General features: G+C 39.0%; 1 protein-coding gene across 1 annotated transcript; it reads right to left on the bottom strand.

Moving 5' to 3' along the window:
• Positions 1 to 204: 204 nt before the first annotated feature.
• On the bottom strand, positions 205 to 25,430 carry LOC121725699 (probable tyrosyl-DNA phosphodiesterase). The gene is made up of 23 exons (XM_042112758.1): positions 25,333 to 25,430; positions 25,003 to 25,101; positions 24,387 to 24,534; positions 23,915 to 24,270; positions 16,156 to 16,335; positions 15,729 to 15,831; positions 14,976 to 15,098; positions 14,260 to 14,355; positions 13,789 to 13,959; positions 13,243 to 13,411; positions 12,837 to 12,939; positions 12,589 to 12,688; positions 11,177 to 11,300; positions 10,308 to 10,394; positions 9,346 to 9,441; positions 4,353 to 4,430; positions 3,187 to 3,255; positions 2,552 to 2,666; positions 2,287 to 2,382; positions 1,717 to 1,871; positions 1,336 to 1,494; positions 717 to 782; positions 205 to 361 (listed from the first exon to the last, which is right to left on the bottom strand). Exons 1-23 carry the CDS (start codon positions 25,364 to 25,366, stop codon positions 284 to 286), a joined length of 2,805 nt encoding a protein of 934 aa, XP_041968692.1. The 5' UTR covers positions 25,367 to 25,430; the 3' UTR covers positions 205 to 283.
• Positions 25,431 to 27,644: the final 2,214 nt, after the last annotated feature.

The raw sequence follows: 27,644 nt of genomic DNA, 5'->3' as shown, positions 1-27,644 counted from the left end.
GATCAAAATTGGTCCACCCGCTTGGATGCTACGACGCTCTGGACTGACACACACACAGACAGACAGATAGACAGACAGACACGTCAGACTTATAACACCCCTCTTTTTTGTCGGGGGTCAAAAACGATGAATAAAGACGACATTTAAACCAAAGTATTTTTAAAGTTTATTATCAAAACCCTACATTCACAGAATCATGTCATCTACGTAACAGTAGGTAGTAAATTAGTAATACTCAGTACGTCAGTTCGTAACCTAGATTTAACATAAACACTAGGTGGGTCTATCCCTGGAAGGCGAACGCGTAGCCCGAGCCGAAGCTGTGCGGCCCGCGGTTCTCCTCCAGATAGTTGTCGCGGTACTGCAACCAGATAAACATTATCAAAATCGACTCGCTCTGTAAAACGCAGCAAGGAATAATCGCAACTAAAAAGTACAAAACGATAAACAAGAATTCGGGCATAAAATCGCAGTGGTTTGGTAGATATTAATTTTTATCAGTTTTACCGAGGAATCTTGACGGTTAGATACAGATAAATTGTTGACTTGATGTTGATGCTTTGGTCATTGGACAATATGGACATCACTGTTTTTTTGGTCAGTGTTTTTGATCTTTTGTCCTTAGCCAGAGTTATTTGGAATTTTTTTCGTGAGTTCGTATTGATCGAGTCGGCTCAATCATGCCGAAGCCGGGTACCGTGTCATATGTAAGTTACCTGTCCATCGTCGCGGCCGCCTTGGTAGTTCTGGGCGAAGTACTGCGGCGCGGTGCTCTCGCGGCCCTGGAAATTAACACGGTATTTTAGCAAGATCATTTCCTGTGGTATACGTATGACCGAAATAGCAATATTTTCATGAGTCAGAGGATAATAATTCTGTCAATATAATGTACACGGACAGAACTCGCTTGGCTTGCTCGCTCTCTCTGAATTGATATACCATGATCACATTTATCGAGTAGATTGGCGAGATATTTACCTTGGTTACACTCGGCATGTTTAATATGAATGTACTCAGCGTAGTCAGAAAAATTAATATTATCACTCGCACAAGTTTTTTGTGTCTGATGCCTGCTAAAATTTTAGTGTTAATGTGAAAAAGACAAGCCGTAAGCCGTTATAGGACGAATTTATACTACCCAGCCTTTAGGTGACAAACAAGCCAACTGCCCGCCTAGACAAGTGGCAAAACGCTAACGTTAACGCTGCAAAATGTATGGATTTGACATTAGTATTCGCTAGCGAAGCGATGACTTATGTCAAATCGCATACATTTTGTAGCGTTAGCGTTAGCGTTTTGCCACTTGTCTAGGGGGGCTGGTCTGCTGCTCGTTACCTGGTAGACGGGCTCCTGGGGCTCGGGGCGCTGCTGGTTGTACTGCTGCTGCAGCTGGTACTGGTCGCGCTGCTGCTCGTAAGCCTCCTGGTAGTAGTTGTCCTGGGCCTGGGGCGCCACTGGCTCCGGACTCTTCGGCAAGTGGCTGCCTTCAAGGACCTGCGGAAAAACATCATTCAAAATATGTTCTAAAATTACTTTCTTAATGTTAGCTGTGGCAGTGACAAGCTATGTTTGATGAATTTCAGAATACATTGCGAATAAACTTGTATTGTAATGCGTCATCCAGAAATTAATATTAAAATTGTCTCCTAGTTTCCTCGCAATATCCGTAGTCACTTGGCTCTGTTCTTTTTAACTGGGCTAAATATGTCAAGGTACCTGGAAGCCCTCCTTGCCAGCTCTATACTTGAGCTTGACGAGCTGGCCGCTGGGGTTTTTGTACTGGTAGGCGCCGATGCGCGAGCCGTCCGGCGCGATCTGCTCGCCCGCCGACAGCCCGTTGTCCGACGCGTACTCGAACCGGAACGCACCCTCTGTGGACGTATGTTAGTTTGGTACTTTGGTTGGAATGAGTAATGCGTGGCTCTCGACCGTGACCTATCAGGAGGTCATTGGTTCGATTCTCGAGGCGGAACGGAACCATCAAACATTTTGTTTCCAAGTTTAGTTTGGACTATGCAGACATGATCATTCTTATTGTCTGACAAGAAAGAACCGGTCCTGCGCATTATGACTCGTCGGTTGTGACGGAAATGGGATTGTCAATCTAAACTAATGTTTTTGGAAGTGATGCAAACAAAACTTGGCGTGATGTCGTCAAGTAAGAACAGGCCTTGGATGGTTAAGTTTTAAAGTCCAGAATCTCCCTTAAATTCGTCAAATGTTGCAGCAACGAGTAGAATAATCGTCCATTAATGGTTTGCCACATGTTAGCTGACGTAGACTCACCTGAGCTCAATGACTGCTTGTGGTGCAGGATGGCGGCCTGCTGCTCCTTGCTCATGCCGTACGGCATCCGCCAGTCCGCGCGCGACGTCTCCTGCTCTGTAAAGTGTTATATATATATATATGTATGTTATTCTGGTAACGGGGCCAATGAAGAGAGACATGGCTCATATTGTTGTCCCTAACCTGTATGTCATTGTTAAAATAAGAAAATAGTACTTTGAATAAAATAATGTTTGACCTTCCCTCTGTGAAAATATTGCCCTACCTCTATTATAGTTGTCTATCTCGTGCGAGGGTCCGGGTCGCCAGGTCTGCGCCACGGAGCCCTGCGGCACCACGTCGTTGACTGCCGGGGTGAACATCGTCTTAGCGTAGGGCGCCTGAAAACACGCTAGTTTGAGTACTACTTCTTAAGAATTAATCCAACATATTATGCTTTAACTCCCAAGCGGCCACATGCGGCCGTTTTTCCACGATCGAGGGATTAAGATACATAACGAGGTCGTTAAGTTCGAAGTATAACAACACTTGTCGTTCTATAGACCAGAGCTAGCTGTTATGCCTTTAAGCACGGTGCAGTAGACCTGCCTACGGTTCTAGAACCATAGGTAGGTCTATCCCATACCTTATCAGTTTATGCCCATAGGTTAGGGCCCTTATCTTGTCGCAATCTTTGTAACATAAGGTATCCACAAAAAGCGCGATATCTTTAACAAACTAGTATAACTAGTTTTCAATCCACATTCCAGGAAAAGCTTGAGCTAAAAAGTTTCAATGGGAAAATGGCACACTTTTGTACAGCGGGTATTTAGTAAGGGAAATATAAACCTTTAAGCTTAATACAAGATCATGTTAGTATTTGTCTTTTAAGACTAATTGTTAGCTTAACGTAAGTCTTACGGCGACTTCTCTGCGTGTGGTCGGCGTGCGCGCCGCGTCGGATGGACGGAAGAGGGACTGTTGCCTCACCTGCCGCAGAAACTCAGCTCAGTGGCCATACACAGATAGCTCAGGGTTAAAAAAGGGCTAAAAGACTTTCCAAAAGATACTATACAGTATCAGACGTGTGAACTTAATTAATAAATTGAAGATGTTAAGCACAGCTATACTTACCTACCGGTTTGTCGTAAGCAGAAACTAATGAACAGACTACCAAAAACTATTAAATACTCCAATAATGTCACAAGTTGCAAGTGCAATCTGTTAGTACCAACCCGCTGAATCCACGGAAAGTAAAACCTACAAAAGTAAACATATTACCCAACCATGCAAGATGTCAACGACTAGACCTCAGTGTTCAATGAGCGTCGACCATTGCATCATCACATCACGATTAATTATCAGCTGCAACAGGTATAATTGTTTCACGGTCCGGTTGAGTGCAACTATGCGCTAGTATTGATGTGTGACACGCTCGGTGTTGCCAATCTAATTACCTATTATTTACTCTAATGACCTACTGAAATGTTATGCGCCCCTTGTACCCGTACGTTGCTCTTAATTACGAATGACGATACTTATAGTCTAGTATGCCAATGGTCGGTAAAACATCGAAGGAAAGCCTCGATCGGCTCTCGGCTGCACTAGTGGCTTCATTCTTCAGCTCTTGACATGTTTGTCGGTATAACCGACGGTGAAATAACGTCTGCATTGTTGCTCGTTGAGAGCAGTAAATGAAATTATCGGAGTCCCAGGGTCGCTTGAACCTAAGGGCCCGAGAGGCTCCAAAGTGGGTCTCAATTTTAAAGTCGAAGAACGCACTTCAAAACGGTTATTGATTGCTATTAGACGTCCCATTAACAATAATTAGCTGATTTTTTAACAATTTACTGCCCCACTCAGAGTGGAACATTAATTACTTAAATGCAATTAATTCAAAATTTTGACATAGGCCCCATACATTATCTGTCAAACTCTTCATTAAATCGAAGGTTAATCGTAATTAAATGTATCTTAGTACGGCGGTAAGTCCAAAAAATCTGCTTAATCTAGCAATTTCCTGGCTCGTCTGCCTCTAACCTATTGTAAAGATGTATATATTTTAGGTATGTAAGCAGTTTACTCACCTGTCGGAAGGTCTGCGGGGCGTAGTACTCGTCGTCCGCCACCACCGCCGCCAACAGCGCGCACCATAAACATATCAACTGAAATACAACACACACAGTTCAGAATTAGAGATTTATTTAACACTTTCTATAAGTTTGAAAGAAAGCATATTGTGTCGATCAATAGGCAATTGTCGTGACCTTGACTTTATTAGCCACTGACCATTAAGAGTGGAGATTGGAGTTTGCTAGGATCGACCTATATATGACGCTCATGTCTCAAGCGCAAAAACACCATACGATATCACACTATCATCTTTAATTTTTATCCATCATCAACGAACGACACTTTTTGCGTCAACAAACTAGTTATTTTTGGTAAATATTTCAGGATACTCACCCTCATGATTGGACTTTCACCGACAGGTCTGTACTGTCCTGCGGCGCCGTCGGCCTGTATATATAGACGCGCGCCGGCGCCGGACCGCGACCAAACCGGACCCAACTGGGCCGGGGACGCAATCACAATTCCACACATTTTGGGATCGCCTGATAGTCCGCTATTAGCCCTTGAGCACCGCAATGTGGGTGTCATAAGAGTATACAATTTAGACGTGGGACAGCCATGCTTCGGCACGAATGGGCCGGCTTGACCGGAGAAATACCACGTTCTCACTGAAAACCAGCGTGAAACAGCCCTTGCGCTGCGTTTCGCCGAGTGAGTGAGTTTACCGGAGGCCCAATCCCCTACCCTATTCCCTTCCCTACCCTCCCCTATTCCCTTCCCTTCCCTACCCTCCCCTATTCCCTCTTAAAAGGCCGGCAACGCACCTGCAGCTCTTCTGATGCTGCGAGTGTCGATGGGCGACTGCAGGGCTGTAGCTACAGTCAGATTTGAGGTAGGGCAGCATTGGTTACAGGTAGGGCAGAAGTACAAAAAATAATCATAATTTATTGATTTCTTGGGTTTTGGTATTTTTAAGGTAGGGCATTATGATTTTAAGGTAGGGCATTGCCCCCCAATGCCCCCCTCTAGCTACGGCCGTGGGCGACTGAAGTTGCTTTCCATCACGTGTCCCGTTTGCTCGTTTACCCCCTTATTTCATTAAAAAAAAAATACAATGCAGCCCCGGATTTTCAATTTTTTTAGGTGGGGCAAAAACCGAAAGAAGCCGCAGAATATTATTAGAAGGGAATAGGGATATACAAATATTCTCCGTTTACATTGCAAAAGTCTCAATAATTGATTATTGTATTAATATCGGCCATAAACAAATATTTGGCCTTGGAACTTTCAAAAAATTAGATCTCGTGTGAGGGGTCTCTTACGACGCAACCGTTGTACGAAGGACGACAGACGATATAACGTGGCCTGGTAAGAATGCGCTTTGCCAAGAAAAATTTAAATGCTGTATGCGCGTAACTTCGCCAAATAACTATTATCTACACTACTTATTATTACTATTATAAAGAGGAAAGATTTGATTTTTTGTTTGTTTGTTTGTTTGTTTGAGTCGAATAGGCTCCGAAACTACTGGACCGATTTGAAAAATTCTTTTACCATTGGAATCCTGCATTATTTCTGCTGAACATAGGCTAATTTTTATTTTGGAAAAATATAAGGTTCCGTAAGATATTTGGGATTTTCGGACGCAAGATTTAAAAAATCAACCAGAAAAGTTACTTATTTTGCGTACGCTGCCTAAACTATAAAAGATAGAGGCATAAAATGTTCTAAGTAATTATAGATCTTTTAAATATCTACAAAAAAGTCCGCGACACACTATACCTATCTATGTTGAGTGAGGCACAATAACCATTTTTTTATTAAAAAATCTAGAATTTTTTTTTGACTATATTTAAATGCGTTTATTTAAATCACGCTATTGACCCTTATCAAAATAAATTATTTTATCACTAAGTACAGTTAATGTAGATAATATTCGGTCTTTGAATGATTAAAATTGGACGTTTGGTTTTAATGTTATGGCGAAATTAAAATATTACGATTTCTGCTGCACGTTGCGAATTGGGCGTCAAGGCGCGATGCGCGGGTGTGCGTGCGGTAGGGGAGAGATTTAATTATCAGTGCCACAGACTCGCCCGGAGAGTCCACGTAAATATTACCTCGATCGTGGGAATCGCAGACACAATAGATTTTCAATAGTTATGCGACAGCCGGGTGCTGCTTTATTGATTTGATATAGACTATCGTGCTTCATTATTATAATCCTAATTTCAAAAAAGCTTTAAAAGTTATGACTACGAAAGTAATATTTTTAGAACTTTTTAAAATAAGTTTTGAATGACTATTATTTTTGATTGCTATTATAATTAATTAATTTCTTTAACTATAAATCTCCAATAGCGGCAGCCGGCTGCCAGCATAACAATTGAAGATCTATTGTGTCTGCGATACCCACGATGCCGATGCACGATGGAAGTATTAATGCATATTTTTTAATCCACACTATTTCTGCTGAATATAGGCTATATTTAATGGGAGAAAAAAGGGAACCGTATTAAGTGTTAATAATTGTGTGAAAAATCTACCAAAATATTCCTTCTTGCTTATCCATACTAATATTATAAATGCGAAAGTATCTCTGTCTGTCTGTCTGTCTGTCTGTCTGTCTGTCTGTCTTGCTTTCACGCCAAAACTACTGAACCGATTGCAATGAAATTTTGTATACAGTTATTCTAGAGTCTGAGAAAGGACATAGGCTACATTTTGATGTGGGAAAATATCTTATTTCCATGAAAATTTCGATGAAAATGAATTCGCATTGCGCGTGGCCAGCGCTCATCCCGGGGGTCCTGGGTTCGAGTCCCGCAGGCGGAACAAAAAGTTTTCAATGTTCCTGGGTCTTGGATGTGTATTAAAATAAAATTTCAAAGATCTTAAACATATTTTATGTATAATATTATAAAAAATCCAGAAATATATCGATGGAATGAACATTTTAGTTCTAATACGATTCAACAGATGGCGTTTTATTTTTTACTTTATTGTAACATAGAACTAATCATACTTATTAGTTAGTATGTTTTTGTTTATAGTTTTTAATACGTTAGAATATTATGTTTAATAATATTATCACTTGGTATAATAATAATCAATCTATCTTATCTTATGTAGAACTCCTACTGCATTTCTAATCCATACTATCCATACTCCATACTAATATTATAAATGCGAAAGTATCTCTGTCTGTCTGTCTGTCTGTCTGTCTGTCTTGCTTTCACGCCAAAACTACTGAACCGATTGCAATGAAATTTTGTATACAGTTATTCTAGAGTCTGAGAAAGGACATAGGCTACATTTTGATGTGGGAAAATATCTTATTTCCATGAAAATATCGATGAAAATGAATTCGCATTGCGCGTGGCCAGCGCTCATCCCGGGGGTCCTGGGTTCGAGTCCCGCAGGCGGAACAAAAAGTTTTCAATGTTCCTGGGTCTTGGATGTGTATTAAAATAAAATTTCAAAAATCTTAAACATATTTTATGTATAATACTAGCTGTTGCCCGCGACTTCGTCCGCGTGGACTTTAGTTTATAGCGCGCGGTGTCAACAAAATTTGTGTCAAATTTAAAAACTTTTTAATACCCTGGTAAGTGCTTCCGGTGTAGCGCGGCCCTTAATTAATCAAAATACCCAAAAACAGCTATGCAGTGTGCACATAATCTATACTAATATTATAAATGCGAAAGTATCTCTGTCTGTCTGTCTGTCTGTCAGTCTCGCTTTCACGCCAAACGCCAAAAGTATCTCTGTCTGTCTGTCTGTCTGTCAGTCTCGCTTTCACGCCAAACGCCAAAACTTCCGAACCGATTGTAATGAAATTTTGTATACAGATAGTCTAAAGCCTGAGAAAGGACATAGGCTACTTTTTTACTGGAAAAAAGGGTTGTAAGGGGGTGAAAATGCGTAAATTTGTTCAAATTAAGTTAGTTCCAACAATTCATAATAGATGGCGCCGTGCGTCTTCTACATCGCGCTGACGCTTGCTCAAAAGTCTTCCTATAGGACGTGGTATCATCTTACATTTAAGTTTCGATTTTTTTCGATTGTTTTATCTATTCTACGATATTAAATAACTCAGTACTTATCTGTGCAGTGACGTTACCTTAAATCTATCAATGATAAATAGTTTATGGGTAAAGTTGTGTAATTGGAGGGCTAAATAAGCTTTAAAATTTGGCATAAAATATAAAGTTTAATATAAAAAAATGAAATACTTATTGTGTGCATACTGCACAGCTCTATTGATTTAAGGGGTACCAGGGTTTTTTTACACCAATTTTGTTGACATCGCGCGCTATAAACTGAAGTCCACGCGGACGAAGTCGCGGGCAACAGCTAGTCTAATAATATAAAAATAAGTCGGGTTTTCCTTCCTGACGCTATAACTCCAGAACGCACGAACCGATTTTTGCATTCGTTGGAAAGGTCTCGGGCTCCGTGAGGTCTATAGAAAAAAAAATCAGAAAAAACTTCAAGCGAAAAGCAGAAAAACGGGGAAAATCATTTTATAGCAAAACAACATTTGCCGGGACAGCTAGTCTGGTAATATAATAGGAATCCTTTTACTCCTAATGAAGTGTTTATCGAAACTATAAAAAATTAGACTACATACTACGAAAATGACATTGCCTGATCGCAGGCTATTAGTCGCGCGCCGCTCGCAACGCCCAGCAGTGTCACAATTAATTTGGGTTGCTGCTGTCATAACCACCGACTTTACATAAAGTATTCATCATTAAAATTGTTAATATTGATCAATGGCGCAATGTTTACATTAAGCTAGTTCGACGTTTGCACTGGTGATACAATATGTAAACTATAACGTAAAATATAGTTTATAGTTATGAATGATGACGATGGTCTAAGACCCTACACATAATTTCGCAGAATTCGCAGTTATGTATGGGAGCCCTAAGGATTGAGTAGAATGAAACTACAAAGTAACAAGAACATAATTAATTTACTTTAATACAAATAATCAGAGACCCAGGGCGTCATATCGGGCGTGTAGCGTGTGGGCGGCAGGTCGTACGGGATCTCCAGCTTGTTCACGCCCGACAGAGGGAAGAAGTCTTCGTTTATCTGAAAACAGATAGTAGCATTGATTTGTCTGTATTCAACCTTTACGGCCACACTAGAGAAATATTATGAATTATTTAGGGTGGGTTGCACCAACTTACTTTAACTATAACTTTAACTACAATGCAAAATGTAAAATCTTTGGTTAAAGTTAAAAATGTACGCCATCAAGACGCCATATTTAACCACAACCATAAAGCTCGACAAGGCTTTAAATGCACGTGGCGAAAAAAGGAACTAACGCTGTCATCATACAAAAACGCCATTTTTGACAGTTCTCCTTTACCAGCAGCGCCCCCGCCCACGTTTTTATAAAGCCTTGTCGGATCAGCAACGTCTTCTGTCAAATTCTGTGGTCAAAGTGAAGGTTAAAGTTAAATTAGCCTTAACTATAACCATAACTTTGACCATAACTTTAACTTTAACCACGCCTCTGGTGCAACCCAACCTTAACTTATTATTATTATCAATGCAAAGGAGCAATAATATGGCCTAGCTTGTACAAGATTACAGTTAATTACCTCAAAACTATTTTAACATAACGGCTAGGCGCCACATTTTACGTGACGGCGCGAGGGGAGAAACTAGCCCAATTCTAAAATACAACGGTTTAAAAATCAAAGGCAGGGGCCTTCCAAATAATTAATCCGCGCTAGGCCGATCGTTTCGATCCATCGCAATTTATCGCCAGCAGCCGCTTTTATGTATCAAGATTATTTAATATAGTAATGTATGTTTGACATTTCTAAAAGTCATATCGTACGTCGACGACGATGATAGCTTTTCCATCATGAAAAATTGTATATTCATCAGTCTATATGCAGGTTTATTGATGCACATCCACATCTCCCGATGCAGCAGATACTCACAAGGAACTGTGGCAGCAGCAGCACTCCGGCCTCGTAGCTCATCACGCGACACGCGGCGTTGCCTTTGTTGATGCAGCCCCAAGCCGCCTACACAATACACATACAAAATAAATATAATAAGACTATTAGGTTAACTTATCTATATAATATTAATACGCGAGCGAACGAACGATTAATGTGTCAAACTTGGGTGAATAAAATTTTGCACAGTTATAGTTTATATGGTGAAGGAGTGCATCGAGCTAATATTATTTTGAAATTATGCTTTTATCATACATTTTTTAACAAATAAAACATTACACACACTAGGAAAGATGACAGATTTTTGAGTGACAAGCCTATACATACAAATTATACTCTTATTTATGATTGAAGTCTGTTTACAACACTGACCTCCATTATACAAGTACGCCGGACTTATGATACCCTTTGAAATGACAGCTTTTTTTATGCCTATTTGAAGCGGAATCAGCGCCCCCAATGCGGGGGAAGAGCACTAAATCTGACGTAAAAATGACGTTTGAATGTCGCCATATTGGCGCTGATAGCAGTAGTGGGAGTACTTAGAACTAATACTAGTTTCTACAACCAATAGCAATTAAGCGGCCATTTGTAAGTTACGTCAGATTTAGTTCTCTTCCCCCGCATTGGAGGCGCTGATTCCGCTTCAAATAAGCACAAAAAACAGTAAAAAACAATATTTTTTTACAAAATATAGTATGTAGTCCTAATGTCGTTGAAACTAAGGTCGAATTTCGACCATTGGGCGATCTCTAGTCTATTTAAATACTTTATGTAAATATTCTGTATTCTATCTTTCTTTGTCTGATACGTTAAAACACACTCAAGGAAATACGAATAGTACAAACCTTGCTAGTATTACCGGAGGTGAGCAGGTAGTAGGCGGCCGTGGTGTGGTCGGGCGACAGTCGCAGGTACGACTTGATGTGCGGCATCGCGCGGTCGCGCGCCGAGTGAGTCGCGCGCCACTGACTGAGGACAGATAAGATATTTTAAATTCGTTATCTTTACTCATTTAGAACAAAAACAAGTGATAATACTTTAGGGTGTGTACGTGTTCCCTGTAGAGATTTCACTGTGAAAGTAGCAGCGCTGAAAGACCAAAATTTTTTTTAACTTTTGTATGGGCAAGGGCCCAAGCGTCACGAGTTTCCCCATACAAAAGTGAAAAAATTATATATATATATATATATATATATATATATATATATATATATATATATATATATATATATATATATATATATATATATATATATATATATATATATATATATAATTGGAAACTCGGAATCGGCTCCAACGATTTTCATTAGTATGTAGGGGGTTTCGGGGGCGATAAATCGATCTAGCTAGGAATCATTTCTAGAAAATGTCATTTTCATCGGATACCGAGCAAAGCTCGGTCAAACAGCTAGTAAACTATAACTGTGCAAAATTTCATTCACCTACGTTTCCCCATTTTTCGTCAAACATATAGGATATTACTGTAAGACAAAAAAGGACGACAATATTTTCTCGATTTGATTAAAGAGTAAAATGAGCGAAAGAGAAAGTAGTATATGCTATTACTGTAAGACAAAAAAGGACGACAATATTTTCTCGATACACATTTTGTATGCAAAAACATTGCTACAGTTTTGACGGCATATGTCGTATCTAAGTATTTTGATATCGTTGTATGTGACTGTGTCCATTGCAACCCACGGACACGCTACGCACGAATTGACTCACATAGCTTGCTCGAATATGGTGCACACGTAGTTCAACGCTGGCCACGCTACGCATGCTATGCACGGGATACACGGAAGCGTGTACATAGTATTCAAAACTGTGCTGCGCTACAGTTTTACATAGTCGTGGCCGTGTGCATAGCGTGTGCTGCAGTGGAAACGTTGACCCACGTAGTCAAACTAATAAATCCGTGCGCCGCGTGGCCGTGCACAGCGTGCGCCGCGGTGGAATGGCGACTTAATGTTGCGGGGCATGTGTATGTACGCACAATGCGCACGCATCGCGAACATCGCGAGACGGGTAGCACTGTATTTTTAGAAAGGTTTAAAACTAGCTGTGTACGCACAATGTGAGTGTCCGTGTATGTGCGAGTAAACGCACAATACGAATGGTACGCATTTTGTGAGCGTGTGTGTACGCACATTAAGTGGACACATATTGTAAGAGCGTATACGCACAATGCGAGTAGTACGCAATTTGTGACATATTGTTCGTTTCTTTGTCGCCAGACTGCATCCTGACTTACAAGAGGTAGTCCTTAAGCCAGGGCTGTCTGTTGTTGACGTCCGCGGCGTACGGCAGGCAGCCGCCGCCCAGCAGGCCATCGTGTGACTGCTTCACGTTTTCTGAGAAAAGAATAATGTATTAAAAAAATATATATACAATTATTTTTGTTATTTAAGCATTTTTAGTCATTTAACCCCCCTTCCCCTTGTATATAGGAAGTAAGGTTTGAGATTTAGTTAGTTCAGATTGTGAAAGTGATATTTTTACCTAACGAAGGGTATATGAGCTTGAGTTCGGGGCGGCTCGTCAGCATCTGCGTCTGGTTCTTGGTCTTCGTGAAGTTCGTGAGGAAGTCGCCCGTCAGCCACAACTACAGACAAAATAGAGGGTTAAAGGGGAAGGTTTTTGTGACATTCACTTGTGACATTGTGACATTCACTTGCACTAAGTTTCACGATTGATGTTATCCACTTTGTATTTTGAGTTGCTGTGCTTTCAACAATCCTCATAAAAATATAATCTGCTAAACATATCAATTATGTTTAGCAGATCATTTTAAAGGACACTTGTATGTCGCACACGCATTAAGGCACTCACATACGCAAACATGTACGCAAATACGCACGCACATATGCATTCATTCTCTTTCTCTCCCACACTATCTCTTACACACCTTAGGCTCCTTGCCATAGCTGCCCAAGCTGCTGGCCTGGGCTATGAGCGGCCAGCGCGCGTTGTCCGCCGGCGGTACGGCGCAGTGCTGGCGCAGCAGAGCCCCCACCCGCACCATGCCCCACTCCAGGTCCGTATGGGAGCCCGGAACCGAGGATACTAGGAATACGCTGTAATGGTTTAAGCGGGTTTATTGCTTATAATGATAATGGTTTTACTACAATTGTGATAAAAATAAATCTGTACTTTAAGATCTTTATGAGTGTGGCAAAAAATAGGAAGTAATGCTGCCATCTTATTACATCTTAAGGTGAGACTGCACTAAGCGACACTACGCGGCAGCTACGCTACGTCACGGCCAAATGTACATTGTATGAAATCGTATTAGCGAAGCCGTGTAAAACGTCAGTTCTATACAACGAGAGTGTTGCGGCGTTGCAGCGTATTGTCGCTTAGTGCGGTCTCGCTTTTATGGAAAACAGAATATATGTTCTACTCAGCGTCGGCGACTCGCTCGCGTGTAGCGCGACATGGCCGCGGTACTCACTTGACGCGCGAGAAGTCGCATCTCTTGACGCGGTCGACGTAGTAGCTGAGGTGGGGGGCGCGGTAGTGGTGCAGGTAGCGGAGCAGGTCGCGCTTGAAGCGGGTCGGCGACTCGCCCGCGTCCGCCGCCGCGCCCGCCGCTAGCTCCGGGCAGCGGGGACTGAACCACAGACTGAAAATTTTCAAATATGGATTGAACCAACAAGTACTCAAAATATAAAACTTTAAAATACATCTTTAGTTTTAAATTTTTAGGTTTTTGTACGCTTATATGCAAGCTCATAAGCACGCATGTTTGACCTTGAAACGAATTCGCACTCCCACACACACACACACTTTATGCGTGTGTGCGTGGTAATTTCACATAGACAAAATTACTATATCACTATAGGATTATAATATGGAAATCACTTTTGAGCGTCATTTCTGCATTATCTCTCTCTCACACACACACATCGTCCGTCTCACTCACCCCTGCGTTCTGTTCTCCCAGTCGTCGAGATAGAGGTTGGCGGTGGATATCACCACCCGGAGCGAGCCGTCCTCGTAGCACAAGATCATCATCTTACTAGAAACAACAGAAAATGTCGTACTGGGTAATTTTAGGTGTTTTAATCTCATTTGTCGAAAGTCAACAAATGGTGAGCGACTTTAGGGCGGGTAGGGGGGCGGAGCGAGCGTGCATCAAACACGCCGCGACCACGCATCGAAAATTAAGCGAACACGTGGCGAATACGCGACGTTTTTATCGCGTAATATTTGCAGCGAATTTACAAAGCACAGAAATTGAAAAAAACACAAAAGATGCAATGAGCATAACAGATGCTCATTGCATCTTTTGTGTTTTTTCAATTTCTACATTAAGGTAAATGACTAGTAGATTGGACAGTACCAGTCTTTGGAAAGAGCACAAAAACACAATATTTATTAATGTTGCTTTAAAAGTTTCCTGTTTTTAAAGTAAAACGCCTGTTTTAAGGAAAAACAGTCAGTTTTAAAGCAACATTAATAAACATGGTGTTTTTGTGCTTTTTCCAATGACTAGTAGTCATTTACCCTATATTAAAACTGTATAATTCTTGCATCTGACCTTTTTTAAGTTTTTTTTTTTATATTTAGTCTATATGTATAATATGATTAATATGTGAATAATTTGACTTTGATTTTATGATACTATCACCTACTCACGTGTGGTGTTTGCCGAAGGGCGTGGCCATAGTGACGTGGTGCGCCTGCACGTTGGGCTTCTTCTTGTTTATGTCTCTCAGGTCGGGAGAGTCCTCGCCGTATAGTATCGTCAGATTTTTGGCACTGAAATTATGAGCAAGTATTTTATTTTTATTTTTATACAAGAAAGTAAATATTTTCATACAAGAAATGTTAAATAACATAATGAGCAAGTAATAAGGTGCTTTGCGTCGTCGGAACGGAGTAACGCGTGGTACGCTAGATACCTGCGTCGCGGCGACACACGATAACACGGTGCGCCCACCTTTTCTCCTGTGCGTTGTTCTGTCTAAGCACCGGGTCCCACGCAATGCATCAATGTGACATAATAATATAATCTTAAAATATGGTGCATAACGTCGAAGCAGCTCCGCACTGCTAGGCAATAGATTTATGCGACTAGGCCAGAGGTCCCCAAACTTATTTTGTCTACCGCCCACTTTAAGAAAAAAAAATATTTTAGTTGCCCCCATTGTTTCAATTTAAAATGCATTCTGATAAAATAAATCACTCCCCAGCCTCTACACAACGCCCCCATTTATTTTCTGGGTCCCAAACCGCCCTTCAGACCTTTAGCGCCCACAAGGAGGCGTTATCGCCCACTTTGGGAAAGACTAGACTAGACTAGGCTTTAAATAAAAATTAAGTATACTTTTTATTTTTTAACTTTTGCACTCCATCACGCGATGTAGGACAGTCCTCACTTAGACCCACCTGTATCCGGCGAAGTAGTAGTGCGCCATCAGCCACGACACATCCACCATGAAGTTGATCTGCAACGAGCACTTCAGCTCACCCAGGCTACGGTCCAGGATCTCTGCAATACAATAAATTGACGTTATTTAACTAACTTTTTCTAAGCTGTAAGTTCTGAAACTGAAATTAGACAGTACGCTTTGTATGCAAAATGCAAATGCTGACGGATTTTTGACAATGTAGTAATTGCTGGACCATACAACGAAATGCTGTTGCTAAGTACAGCCCGGCAAGTGCAGTTACGGCTATGGAAATAATTTTCCAACAATTTTTATGGTAGTCCAAGTTTTGACCTTCAAAGCTTCTATTATAGAATCTGTATAATACAGAGCAGCTGGGTAAGATTTTTCTCGATACAAAGCTTGTTATGTATGTTACCATTCACCTTGAAACGTGATAGAGTATGGCTGCCCATGTGTCTCCCTGCTGTCAGTGATGGTGGTATAGAACACGTGATAGGGGGCGCTGGCGTCGTGTTTGGCCGCCATTCCCCCCGGCGGCCGCACCACCTTGAAATACTCCTGAATACGACGAGTCGGCGGCACGATAGGCTTATAATCGGAATCTAGAAGAATGATCCTTAATAAAAGAAGTAGAACAGGGAACATTTTAAAGTAGTTTATAGCAGCCAAAATAAGCTAAGTGACGACTTGTGAGTTGTGACATTAAAATTAAATACGATAGAAGCATGTGAACAATATTATCGTATGTAAAATAGGCAAGGAGAGATAGGTCAAATGTACTATCAGAGAAGGTGAAGGTGATCATAGAACTTGGGACTTATTTATTCCCAAGGTACAGTTTGCAATAAATAATTCTGTGAGCGAAGCAACTGGTTTCTCCCTGTCGTTTATTGTATTTGGACGAGAATTGGTGTTATGTGGCACTCACAGCTCACTACACAGACACTGATTTAGGTAAGGAAGTTCTGTTCTTGCCTCGTGAACAATACGTGGAAAATCGGGGTTGTCTTAGTTCCATATTTAATAAGGTCCAAAAATCTTTGTACCATGCACATTTAAAAAATACTTCCCATTACAACTTGAGGAGGAAAGTTTTCGAGTTTGACGTCGGTGATATTGTTTATAAGCGAGCATATGTACTGAGCGACAAAGACAAGTATTTCAGTAAGAAGTTAGCGCCAAAATTTATAAAATGCCGCGTTACTAAAAAGCTGTCTCCTTTGGTTTATGTGCTGGAAAATATTTCTGGGAAAGATTTAGGTACTTGGCACATTAAAGACCTAAAAATTGTAGGCCATAATACATAATTTTCATAATATAATTTGTAAATTTGCATATTCAAAATAAGTTACTTACCTACTTTCACTCCTAAGGTTCGGATTTTGTCATTTAATATAGCATAGGTCAAAATACTTACGAGGCGAGGCGGGTAATGTAACGGAACGTTACCTACATTCGATTTGTTATTATATTTTACTTATTTTACTAAATTACATTTTTAATAATTCATAATAATATTTTATTTATAAAAGGTATATGTTTAGTTGTAAAGAACAACTACATTCGATTTGCCTTGGCCAAATTCTGTTCTGAAAAAAACAATAATTTGAAAATAAGACTGGGTTGCACCAACTAACTTTAACTTTAACCTTAACTATAACCGGAAAAATTTACAGATGTCGTATGAGAATATGGGGTGTTTGGACGCCATATTTAACTTTAATTTTACCCACGCCTCTGGTGCAACCCAGTCTTAGAATTGTATTAATTCATTTATTTTTATTTGAGAGATTGGTTTTGAGGTTTTCTGTTTTGATTTGGGGAGATGAAAAGAAAAAACGACTCGAGGCCTGTTTCCAATGCTTAAATAAATTATTTTATTTATTAATCTATACTAATATTATAAATGCGAAAGTATCTCTGTCTGTCTGTCTGTCTCGCTTTCACGCCAAAACTACCGAACCGATTATTTATTTTTTTTTTATTTTATTGAGAAAGCACAATACACAGTACAATCATAACAATACAAAGCTGTTGTTTACATTATTATCTAAGCTGGATTGCAACGTAATACTATGTGCATGCAACTAATCTAAATTTATTAATAGGTTAGCTCCTCTAATATAACTATAACATGATATTGTGTTGTTATATTATTATAAAATTGTTGTTACACTTCACAGTTGTTAGAAATAAACAAGTTATGGAGGATGTCTTTCAGACTTTTTGAAAATGAACTAAAGTTTTTATTAAAAATGTCCAATTCTGAGTAATCTCTAGCGAAATCATTGTATTGCCTGGCCATGCGTGTCAGTGGGTTAAAGTAGGAGATGTTGTTCTTATATACTTGTAGAGCAAAAACGTTAGTGCGTTTAGCCCTGCGAGCGCTATATTTAGTATTTAAGTGAATGTTTGAGAGCAGATCCGGTGATTCAATAATATAGTGAATAATTTTGTAAAAGTGTGCTAAATCAAAATAAGTGCGTCGGCTTTCAAGGGTCTGTATTTTGAATTCTGAAAGTCTGTCGTGATATTTTGATTTTGAGCGGCCCGGGCTATACCGGTAGCTAACGAGTTTGAGAAATTTTCTTTGAACACGCTCAATGTTATTTATATGTGTCTGGTAATTTGGCGACCATACAGGGCTCCCGTACTCTAAGATTGTTCTCACTAGGGCTGAATATAAATATAGAGCACTTCTTGGCTCCCTAAAATTCTTAGTTGTTCTTAGAACAAATCCCTGTATTTCATTTGCTTTGTTTATTATGTGGCTATAATGAGCTCGAAATGAAAGTTTTTCATCAAAGAAGATGCCTAGGTCTTTTATTGATTGCACGCGGTTGAGTGTTTGTCCATTGATATTATAGTTCCATATAACTTTGTAATGTTTTTGGGTGAAGGTTATTACTGAACACTTGCTAATGTTCAAATACATGCGATTAGCTTGGCACCATTTAGATATTTTATCAATATCTTGTTGGAGCGCTTGACAATCTTCTATGTTTGCTATGAGTTTAAAGATTTTCAGATCATCGGCGTATAAAAGGCACTTGCAAGTTAATTTTGAGATAAGGTCGTTGATGAAAACAACAAACAGGAGGGGTCCTAGATGTGAACCTTGAGGAACTCCCGATCCAACTGCAGTAGGTGAGGAGACATAGCCCTTTATTGCGACTAACTGAGTTCTGTTCTTAAGGTACGAGCATATCCACCTGTATAGGTTTCCGTGTATACCGTATGATGCTAGTTTTTTACAAAGCAGGCAATGATTTACTTTGTCAAAGGCCTTTGAAAAATCAGTGTATATTGAGTCCACTTGACCACTGACAGAAAAGGCCTGACAAAGATAATTTTTATATTCTAGTAGATTTGACACCGTTGATTTACCTTTAACAAAACCATGTTGTTTGTCAGAAAGAATTGGTTTGAAGTGATTATATAAATGGCTATATACTAAAGATTCAAAAATTTTACCAAGACATGATAATATGCTAATGGGACGGTAATTTGTACAGTTAGATTTATCTCCAGACTTATATATCGGGATTATGTGCGCAGTTTTCCAACGATCAGGGAAGATACCGCTGACTAACGACTTGTTGTAAATGATGTGCAATGGAGTAGATAGTTCTTTGGCAATACGTTTTAAGAAGAAAGGAGGTAGCAAGTCCGGCCCTGCTCCCTTATTAGCATCCAATTGCCTTAATTGTAATAATATAGCTTCCCGCTCAATAGCTATTTGCGATAGAGTTCTAGTAAGGAGATTGCTAATTGGACTTGAGTGGTTAGTTCTATCGTCACAATCACCGTCACCATCACAACCAGTATCAAAAACTGAGCTAAAATATCTCGAGAAAAGATTGCAGATCTCCTGACCTCTAGACGATGTCAGCCCTTCATAGCTCATGGTGTTGGGTACAGTGATTTGACCTTTTCTGCCGTTAACAAATCTCCAGAAGGATTTGATATCCTTCTTAAGCGAGTTCTCTGTATCTGAAATAAACTTGTCATAGCATGTTTTGGTGAGAATTTTACATCTATGTCGTAGCATTGAAAAAACATCATAATCACGGGGATTTCTATATTTTTTATACAGTTTATGAAATTTATTTTTCTCTTGGTTACATTTGATTAGGGCTTTATTATACCAAATAGGATATGATGATGATTTATACGATGAAATAGGAGTGTGTCTTTTAATTATGTTAAATAGTGTATCGTAAAAAGTCTCGGTGCACTCATTAATGTCTCTAGAGTTTAAAATGTATGGCCAGTCTACAGAGTGTAGTTCACGCTTAATATTCTCGATATCACATTTGTTAAAATTAAGCATCTTCGAGTTAGAACGCTGAAGGTTTTTGGAGATGCTGGGTGAGGGTAAAGTTATTAATAATGCAGGATGATGTTTGTCCAATAGGCTAATCGCGTAGGCTTCTTCTACTTGTAGGTTTATGTTAGATAAAACCAAGTCTAAGAGACGGTTGTTAGTGTTTGCGACATGATTGTGTTGGGTGAGATTACACAAGGACAAGAACTCATTTAAAAGATAGAGTTTTCTACTTTGTGCTGGTGGTGTTGCTGTATTTAATGTGCTAGAGCAGCTAGAGTTAAAATCAGGAGTATTAAAATCACCCACAACTAAGAATTTATCAGCAGGGAAACGATTTAAGATCAAGTTTTGACAGTGACTGTAAAAAAACTCCAAAGAAGAATAACTTGAGTCTGGTGGTAGGTAACATACACATAAATTAAGTCGCGAATCGGTGTGCGAAGGCAAAAGAGTAACCCAGACATCCTCCATTCCACTGTCCCAAGATGCCTGACGGATGACGTGGTATTTTTTGTGAATAGCTAATAAGACGCCTCCACCTTCAGTTTTATTTGATAGAGTCTCTTCACGATCTTTTCTAAAAATATTATAACGAGAGTCTACTATTTCACCATCAAATACACTTTTATTGAGGTTCGTCTCCGTCAAGCAAATAATGTCGTAATTACAATTAAGAACATTTAATCGAAATTCTGAGAGCTTACTACGAATTCGGTTAACATTTTGATAGTATAAAGTAACCATTATAGAGATAAGTAAAATTTGTAATGTATAAAAATTATATAAACTTTATGTTAACAGAACTAAGACCCTTATACTAGTTTTTTTAGTGTTTCTGCATTTTTTACTAAGATTGCCGGACTAGTTTCATTTTTCCTAATGTAAATGTTGCCAAAACGAATCCATACGAACTTGTAGCCCTTGTCTTTACAAAATTTACGCGTCAGACTGTGGATTTCTTTAATTTCAGGTGACAAGTGCTCAGCTAAGAATATTCTATGACTAGTGCCCGGTAAACCAATGTGCTTAGAAGATAATTTATCGCTTGGGTGGGACTTATTGAAACGGGTAGCGGCTGATAGTAGGGCGTCGCGGAGGCGTTGCGTTGAGAGGGTGATTAGAATGTTTCGTGGTCTCTTCGTGCTGGGGTCCATCTTCGCCACACGACGACACGCCTTAAGGTCACTATCTGATACCACGACGTCTAAGCACTGGCAGAGGTTCTTGAACAGTTCAGTCAAATTTTCTGTTTTGTTTTCAGGAACCTCGTGTAACTCAAGGTTCAGGTCGCGCGATATTTTTCCCATAGTGGACAGCCGGCTTTGGAGTTTTGATATTTGCATTTGAGAGTTGGAAAGTTCAGATTCTAGTTCCTTTATGCGGTTATTCTTTTCAGCGATGTCCTTTTTAATGTCGGTTTGTTCCAAGGTTATGAAATCCGTTGTTACTGTAAAATCCGCTTTCAATGCTTGAATAGTCAGCCCAACTTCCGTAGCAACCATGTCCTTTATGTCCCTTAGAAGAACGGATCTTAGGTTTGACATAAAGGGTGAATCTAAAGACAGTTTTTGATCCAAGAGTTTGCTTATATTGTCCAAAGTTACTGGCTCGCAACTTTTTTCAGCGCCTGTTGGAATGTTCATAGCAACATTCGAGTCGACGGTTGCCTGGCTCGATGACGAATTTAGAGTTGTTGCGGTAATGTCGTATTTCTTACTACGGCGCACGGGAGTGTTGTCGTCATTATTTCTGCGCCTCGTTACGTTTTCGCATAACGGACATCTCAAGGAAGCTAGCTGGGTAGCATTTAATTGTTTATTTGCTTCCACAGAAACGTCTAGACATTCGTAACAATATTTGAATTGACAACCGTTGCATTTTAAAGAGTTATTCTTGCTTATGGTATTTTCACAGCCTTGGCAGTTCATACTCGTAGATTTTAAGAACCAGGGAATACGAAGGCGATTGTTAAATTAGTCGCGGCGGCACACGTCCTTGTGGACGAGTGGTATGGGCAGCGGTCACAACTCGCACGCCCCGAGGCACCGGGTTCAAATCCTGCCGGTCACTCACCGCTATTCAAAATTTGCACCGCTAGCGCTGCACTGCAGAAAGCCGCAAGTCGGGAACAAGCCACGTCACGCCGCGCCACTCAAGCTGAAGGGGCGAAGGCTCCAAAGCGGCAGGGCTCCTGGTGTCTTCAACGCTCACAAAGCAGAAGGGATTGCGAAATTAAACACAATATTCACTACGACGAGGAACACGTCCGTTCACTGTGAGAGCCGAAACCGAAAAAAAGTAAACCGATTGTAATGAAATTTTGTATACAGATAGTCTAAAGCCTGAGAAAGGACATAGGCTACTTTTTTACTGGAAAAAAGGGTTGTAAGGGGGTGAAAATACGAAAATTTGTTCAAATTAAGTTAGTTCCAAAAATTCATACTAGATGGCGCCGTGCGCCTTTTACATCGCGCTAACGCTTGACTAACATCTTTCTATAAGAGGTGGTATCATCATCCTTTCGAGTCTCGATTTTTTTTCGATTGTTATTTCTTTTTTACGTTATTTAATAAGTCAGTACTTAATATTATATACATTATACATTGACGAAACCTTAAACCTATCAATGATAAATAGTTTATGGGTAAAGTTAAGGGGGCTAAATAAGCTTTAAAATTTGGCATAATATATAAAGTTTAATTTAAAAAAAATGAAATATTATGTGCACACTGCACAGCTGTTTTGATTTAAGGGGTACCAGGGTTTTTTTTTATAAAAGCTTTTGACACAAATTTTGTTGACATCGCGCGCTATAAACTGAAGTCCACGCGGACGAAGTCGCGGGCAACAGCTAGTGTACGCATATTTTGCAACATTAACTTTCTAATAGTTCATATTAATCTAGTTGAGATAATTTAATTGGAGAAATCCTCGTCTTAGGGTAAGTTTTGTTAGCACACATTTAGTTAGTAGATACTATTTTATAACAAAACTCTTGTATATACATTTCCAAATAGTATTTAACTTGTATTAATTAAGATTTAGTTTTAATAACTTGTTTTGAATTGGAAAAATATAACATTATTCTAATAGATGGAATTAGATTACTTATAGGAATTCATGTAATTAAGTTTTTTTTATGTAAGTAACTTATTATTTCCTGACGGTCTACCACGGCAATACCGCTACCGCTGTAGGTAGAGGGCGCTCTTCTCGGGCACCGTGTATAGGCCGCCAGACGCTTGCGGGCAAAGTGTACTGAGACGGAGTTAATATGGATTCCAGGGATCACTGCTCCGCATTTGTTTGACTGCGTCGGCCGTCGCACGCTCCTTCCTGGTCAACTTCAATTCAACGCTGCGGCTGTGAGGAAGCAGTACCTCCAGCGCCCCAGCTTCACACGAATATTCCAGGCGAGTAGCCCTACGGTCCACAAGTGACAGTCGAGTAGGCACTTTACCACGACCTTATAAATTTTGTGTCTCACCTACCGGACATGTTTAATTTGTTTTTTTTTTAATATACTTAATTGTTATCTGGACACCGAATTTTATTAACCCTGTAACGGTAGGTGTTACAAAGTTGATTTTTAGGCAGATGGGGGACCTACGTAGTTCGGTCGCGTTACGTCAAACCCAGCTGACAGAGCACAAATTTATTTTAAAGACCGGCAACGCACCTGCAGGTCTTCTGATATTGCGAGTGTCCATGGGCGACGGTAGTTACTTACCAACAGGTGACCTGTTTGCTGGTTTGCCCCTTATTTAATTAAAAAAAAATACCATCTTATGAACCCTTAAACATCTATAGGTATAATCTAAAAACTTGTTAAACTATAATATTGGAGTTACCTCTAGAAGTAGCTAACTGTGTAGTTGATACTGTGGCAGGTAGTGCAGCAGATGCATTGGTTGATGCTGTGGCTGATACTGTACTAGATGCTGTGGCTGATACTGTACTAGATGCTGTGGCAGCTTTTGTGGCTGATGCTGAGGATATTGCAATAGAAGCAGTACTCTGTTTTTCCTGCTCCTCCCTCTTCATCTTCTCCCACCTTTCTTTCCTTCTCGCAATTTCTAAATCCACCCCTTTACTGCTATCCTGTTTTTCCTCTTTTTTAACATTACTACTACTTTGTGATGTGGATGGTTCATTTTTTATTTTATTGTTTTGTTTTGTTTCATTAGTCTTTGATTCTTTGTTAACACTGAAAAATAAATAAAGTGCTGAGGTATTCAATATGAACTTGCCTAGACACACGCCTGGATGTCTAGATTAATATAATATGGCATAATATGATTTATTAATGCTATAGAAACTTACTCTTCTAAATCTTCTTTCTTTTTAGGTTCATACAACTGCTTCTCTACAATAATATTGAGTTGATCAACAATCAAACTCCTCTGGAGGGACAACCTGTCCGGTATCACATAGCTTCCCGATCCTGAATGATTATCCAATATCTCTTCTACTGTGACAAAATGATCAGACAAAAGACATAATTATATTATAAGCAAAAGCTTTCCAACATGTTTATAATTTACAAAATAGCAAGAAATGATCAACAGGTGTGAGGTATTTTCTTCTAAATATGTTCTTTATAAAGGAATGTTTTTGTTGATGTGTAATGAAGGTGTGGTTTCTACTGGTTGTATAATTTGTAGTATGTGAATGACAGTTTCAGGGGTTAACATGTGGTTTCAGGGATGATCCAACAATTAAAATTTTCTCTGTTAAAAAAATTTAACAATGTTATTTTAAGGAATATTATACTTATAATAAAATAACCCACTTTGAATTTATACATTCGATGATGGATTGTGTTTTTAATAAAATAATATAAAAGACTAAAATATTTAATGTTTTAATTAAAACTGTTAATTTTTTCTGCACAGTAAACTACAGTAAAACATAATATTAAAGTGTTACTATCACTTACAGTGTGGGTGACTGTATTCCCTCAAATGCGCTGGGTTGAGTCTGTAGCATGATTCACCATAGTTACACTCTTTCTTCACTCTCTTAGCATTAGCATGATCTAGGTATAGAAGAAAAATTATGCATATAGTGCAAGAAACAAATGATGAAAATTTGAAATTCTTAAGGCCATCTGACAATGCAATATTAAAGTTACTGATAAAAGTTACATGATGAATGAAGACTTGAGGATATCTTACTTATTTATATCTTACTAACTTATAGTACTTCTCTATAAATGTATACTTTTATAGATTTAAAACACTCTTGATGTATAACAAGTGATACATACCATTCATTTTATTCATTCGTTTACTGGAACTCATAATACATAAGGTGGGAACTACTTACGTTAACTCAAGAAAGTATAACACGGTAAAACTTACAAGTGCCCTAGCCTTTCGTATGTTGAAATGACATTAGCCACTTTGCTGTGTCTGTGGTACCGGGAGCCGGTATGGTCAACAGACAGCCCTAGACTTTCACTGTTACTGGATTTTTTCCGTATCTAGTACGAATCAAGTCAATTCAAGTTATAAATCTTATTGTAAATTGAATAATCTTTATTCACTTTCAACCATTTCTATATAAATACTCAATTATAGCTAACATAGAACTTTCAACATAAAGTACTGTGATATTAGATAAGTTTCGGTTATAATTTTAATTACAACAACATTTGGAAGTAATCAATATATTTTATTTACAACTTATCACATTAGGTTTAAAATACAACTCAAAATTCAAGTGCCACCATACATATTTTTTACACAAAACATGATCATAAATCACATGATCATAAAACAAAGAACTGCCACAGCAATATGGCGCAGTTTTGAATGACTCGTGTTTAAATTTTTTTCACTAAAGCTGCGCGAGTTTTGGCGTCACTAGTCGGCCTGTTTCTTCTTTATGCATTTGTAATGTGTTAGAAAGGATAGGGTGATATACAATTTAAACAATGACGTTATTTAGAGCGCGAAAAACATAAAACTGTTACCCATACCGGGTCCCGGTATGTCAACGTAACGGGCGAATATGTGTTTATACCGGGAGCCGGTATTTCAACATACTAGAAGGTATTTTTTATACTTTTTAAACAAAATCTAAAAAATAAACAGCTTGAGACTGTCGATTGACATTTGAATTTTGGAAAATTTGACAGTTAGCGACAGGGAACGTTTTTTTACTAATCCCAGTGTGTATATTTGCGATCTGACGTCTCGGTAGCCAATCAAATCTTTCAAACCATTCCCGTCATTATACTGGTACCATAAAGAAACACAGTGATTAAATTGACCCCCGCGTTCCACTTGACGATAAAAACGATCAAATGCCTAAAATAGGAGGCATTTTGATCGTTTTTAACATCAAGTGGAACGCGGATAATATGAGTATGTTTTGAGTTTTGTAGGGTTTTGACATCGACTTCAGCTTGAGCTCACAAATGACAAAAATCAAAATACAAATCACAGTTGCCTTTGAAGTGCATGAATTTTGATGTTTTGGTAAGCAAATGGCCCATGTTTTGTTTGAAGCAAGTTTGAAGTTTCAAAAAAATCTCCGTGACTAATTTGTATTCTGATTTCTGTGATTACAAAAATCACCAAGTTTCATGGTGAAAAACTAAAGAACCTATTTTTGAATAATAATAATTATAAATAAACACCTACCTACGTCCTACATCGTCGTGGTTTTAAAATTAATAATAATTACATCTTAAGTGCAAAAATTAATAACATACTATGTATTTGATAAAAGTAAGGCTTATTTATAGAATAGATTTTTTTTTAAATCCCAAATTTATTAAGACTATTTTGTTTTCAGAGATGGACGGCTACCTGGTGACGTGTCCCTTTGATCCTCTGCACAAAGTAAAGAGTACTCGAATACAAACACATATTATAAAATGTGAAAAAAACCATCCAGGCTACGAAATTTGTCCTTATAACGCGACACATAGGATTTTGCCTCCGGCTTACAAAGATCATCTCAAAAACTGCCCATCGCGCGGGGCTTTCTTCCCAGAGAAACTTCCACCAAAGGTTGTAGCCCGCTTAGCAAAGCCTAGTTCGTGTGCTCCTAGCGTACCACAGCTATACACGTCTAAGAAAGTGCCAGTATATTATAATGGTGCTAGTCGTGACAGTGCTAGTCACAATGGTTCTAGTCATAATGGTGTCAATCATGATGGTGCTAGTCATAATAGTGCTAGTCGTGACAGGCCTAGTTATGATGGAGCCTACCATTTTAAAGCTAGTAATGATGGTTCTAGTTGTAATGGTGGCAGTTGTAAAGGAGTGTATCATTACAGTAATAGTTACAATAGTGCCAGTTACAATGGTGTTGATGATGATGAGTGGGATGATTAGTAGGATAAGGACCAAAAAAAACCAGAACAAACATTTGCTTATGTTTTGATAAGTCAATTAGAAAATTAAGTATAAGCTGCATTGAACTATTATTACTACGTATAGAAAAGACAACATGAACAAAATCTATGCCCCAACTACTAGTGAAAGAATATATCACCATGATAGGGGTGACACAACAAGTTCGCTATCTCGTTTCTATATGTGGTAATAATAGTTCAATGAGTATAAG

This window comes from Aricia agestis, chromosome 3 (assembly GCF_905147365.1).
Source record: "Aricia agestis chromosome 3, ilAriAges1.1, whole genome shotgun sequence".
In the NCBI taxonomy this organism is placed as follows: domain Eukaryota; kingdom Metazoa; phylum Arthropoda; class Insecta; order Lepidoptera; family Lycaenidae; genus Aricia; species Aricia agestis.
The sequence above is the reverse complement of the archived record's forward strand: the minus strand, read 5'-3'. Positions and strand labels throughout refer to the sequence as shown.

Coding starts and splice junctions, on each gene's coding strand:
- LOC121725699 (XM_042112758.1), bottom strand. CDS start 25,366: ATGAGTTCCAGTAAACGAATGAATAAAATGAATG. Junction 16,336..23,914: donor ACAGTTAGCTACTTCTAGAG/GTAACTCCAATA, acceptor TCATTCTTCTAG/ATTCCGATTATAAGCCTATC. Junction 13,412..13,788: donor TGCGACTTCTCGCGCGTCAA/GTGAGTACCGCG, acceptor AAACCATTACAG/CGTATTCCTAGTATCCTCGG.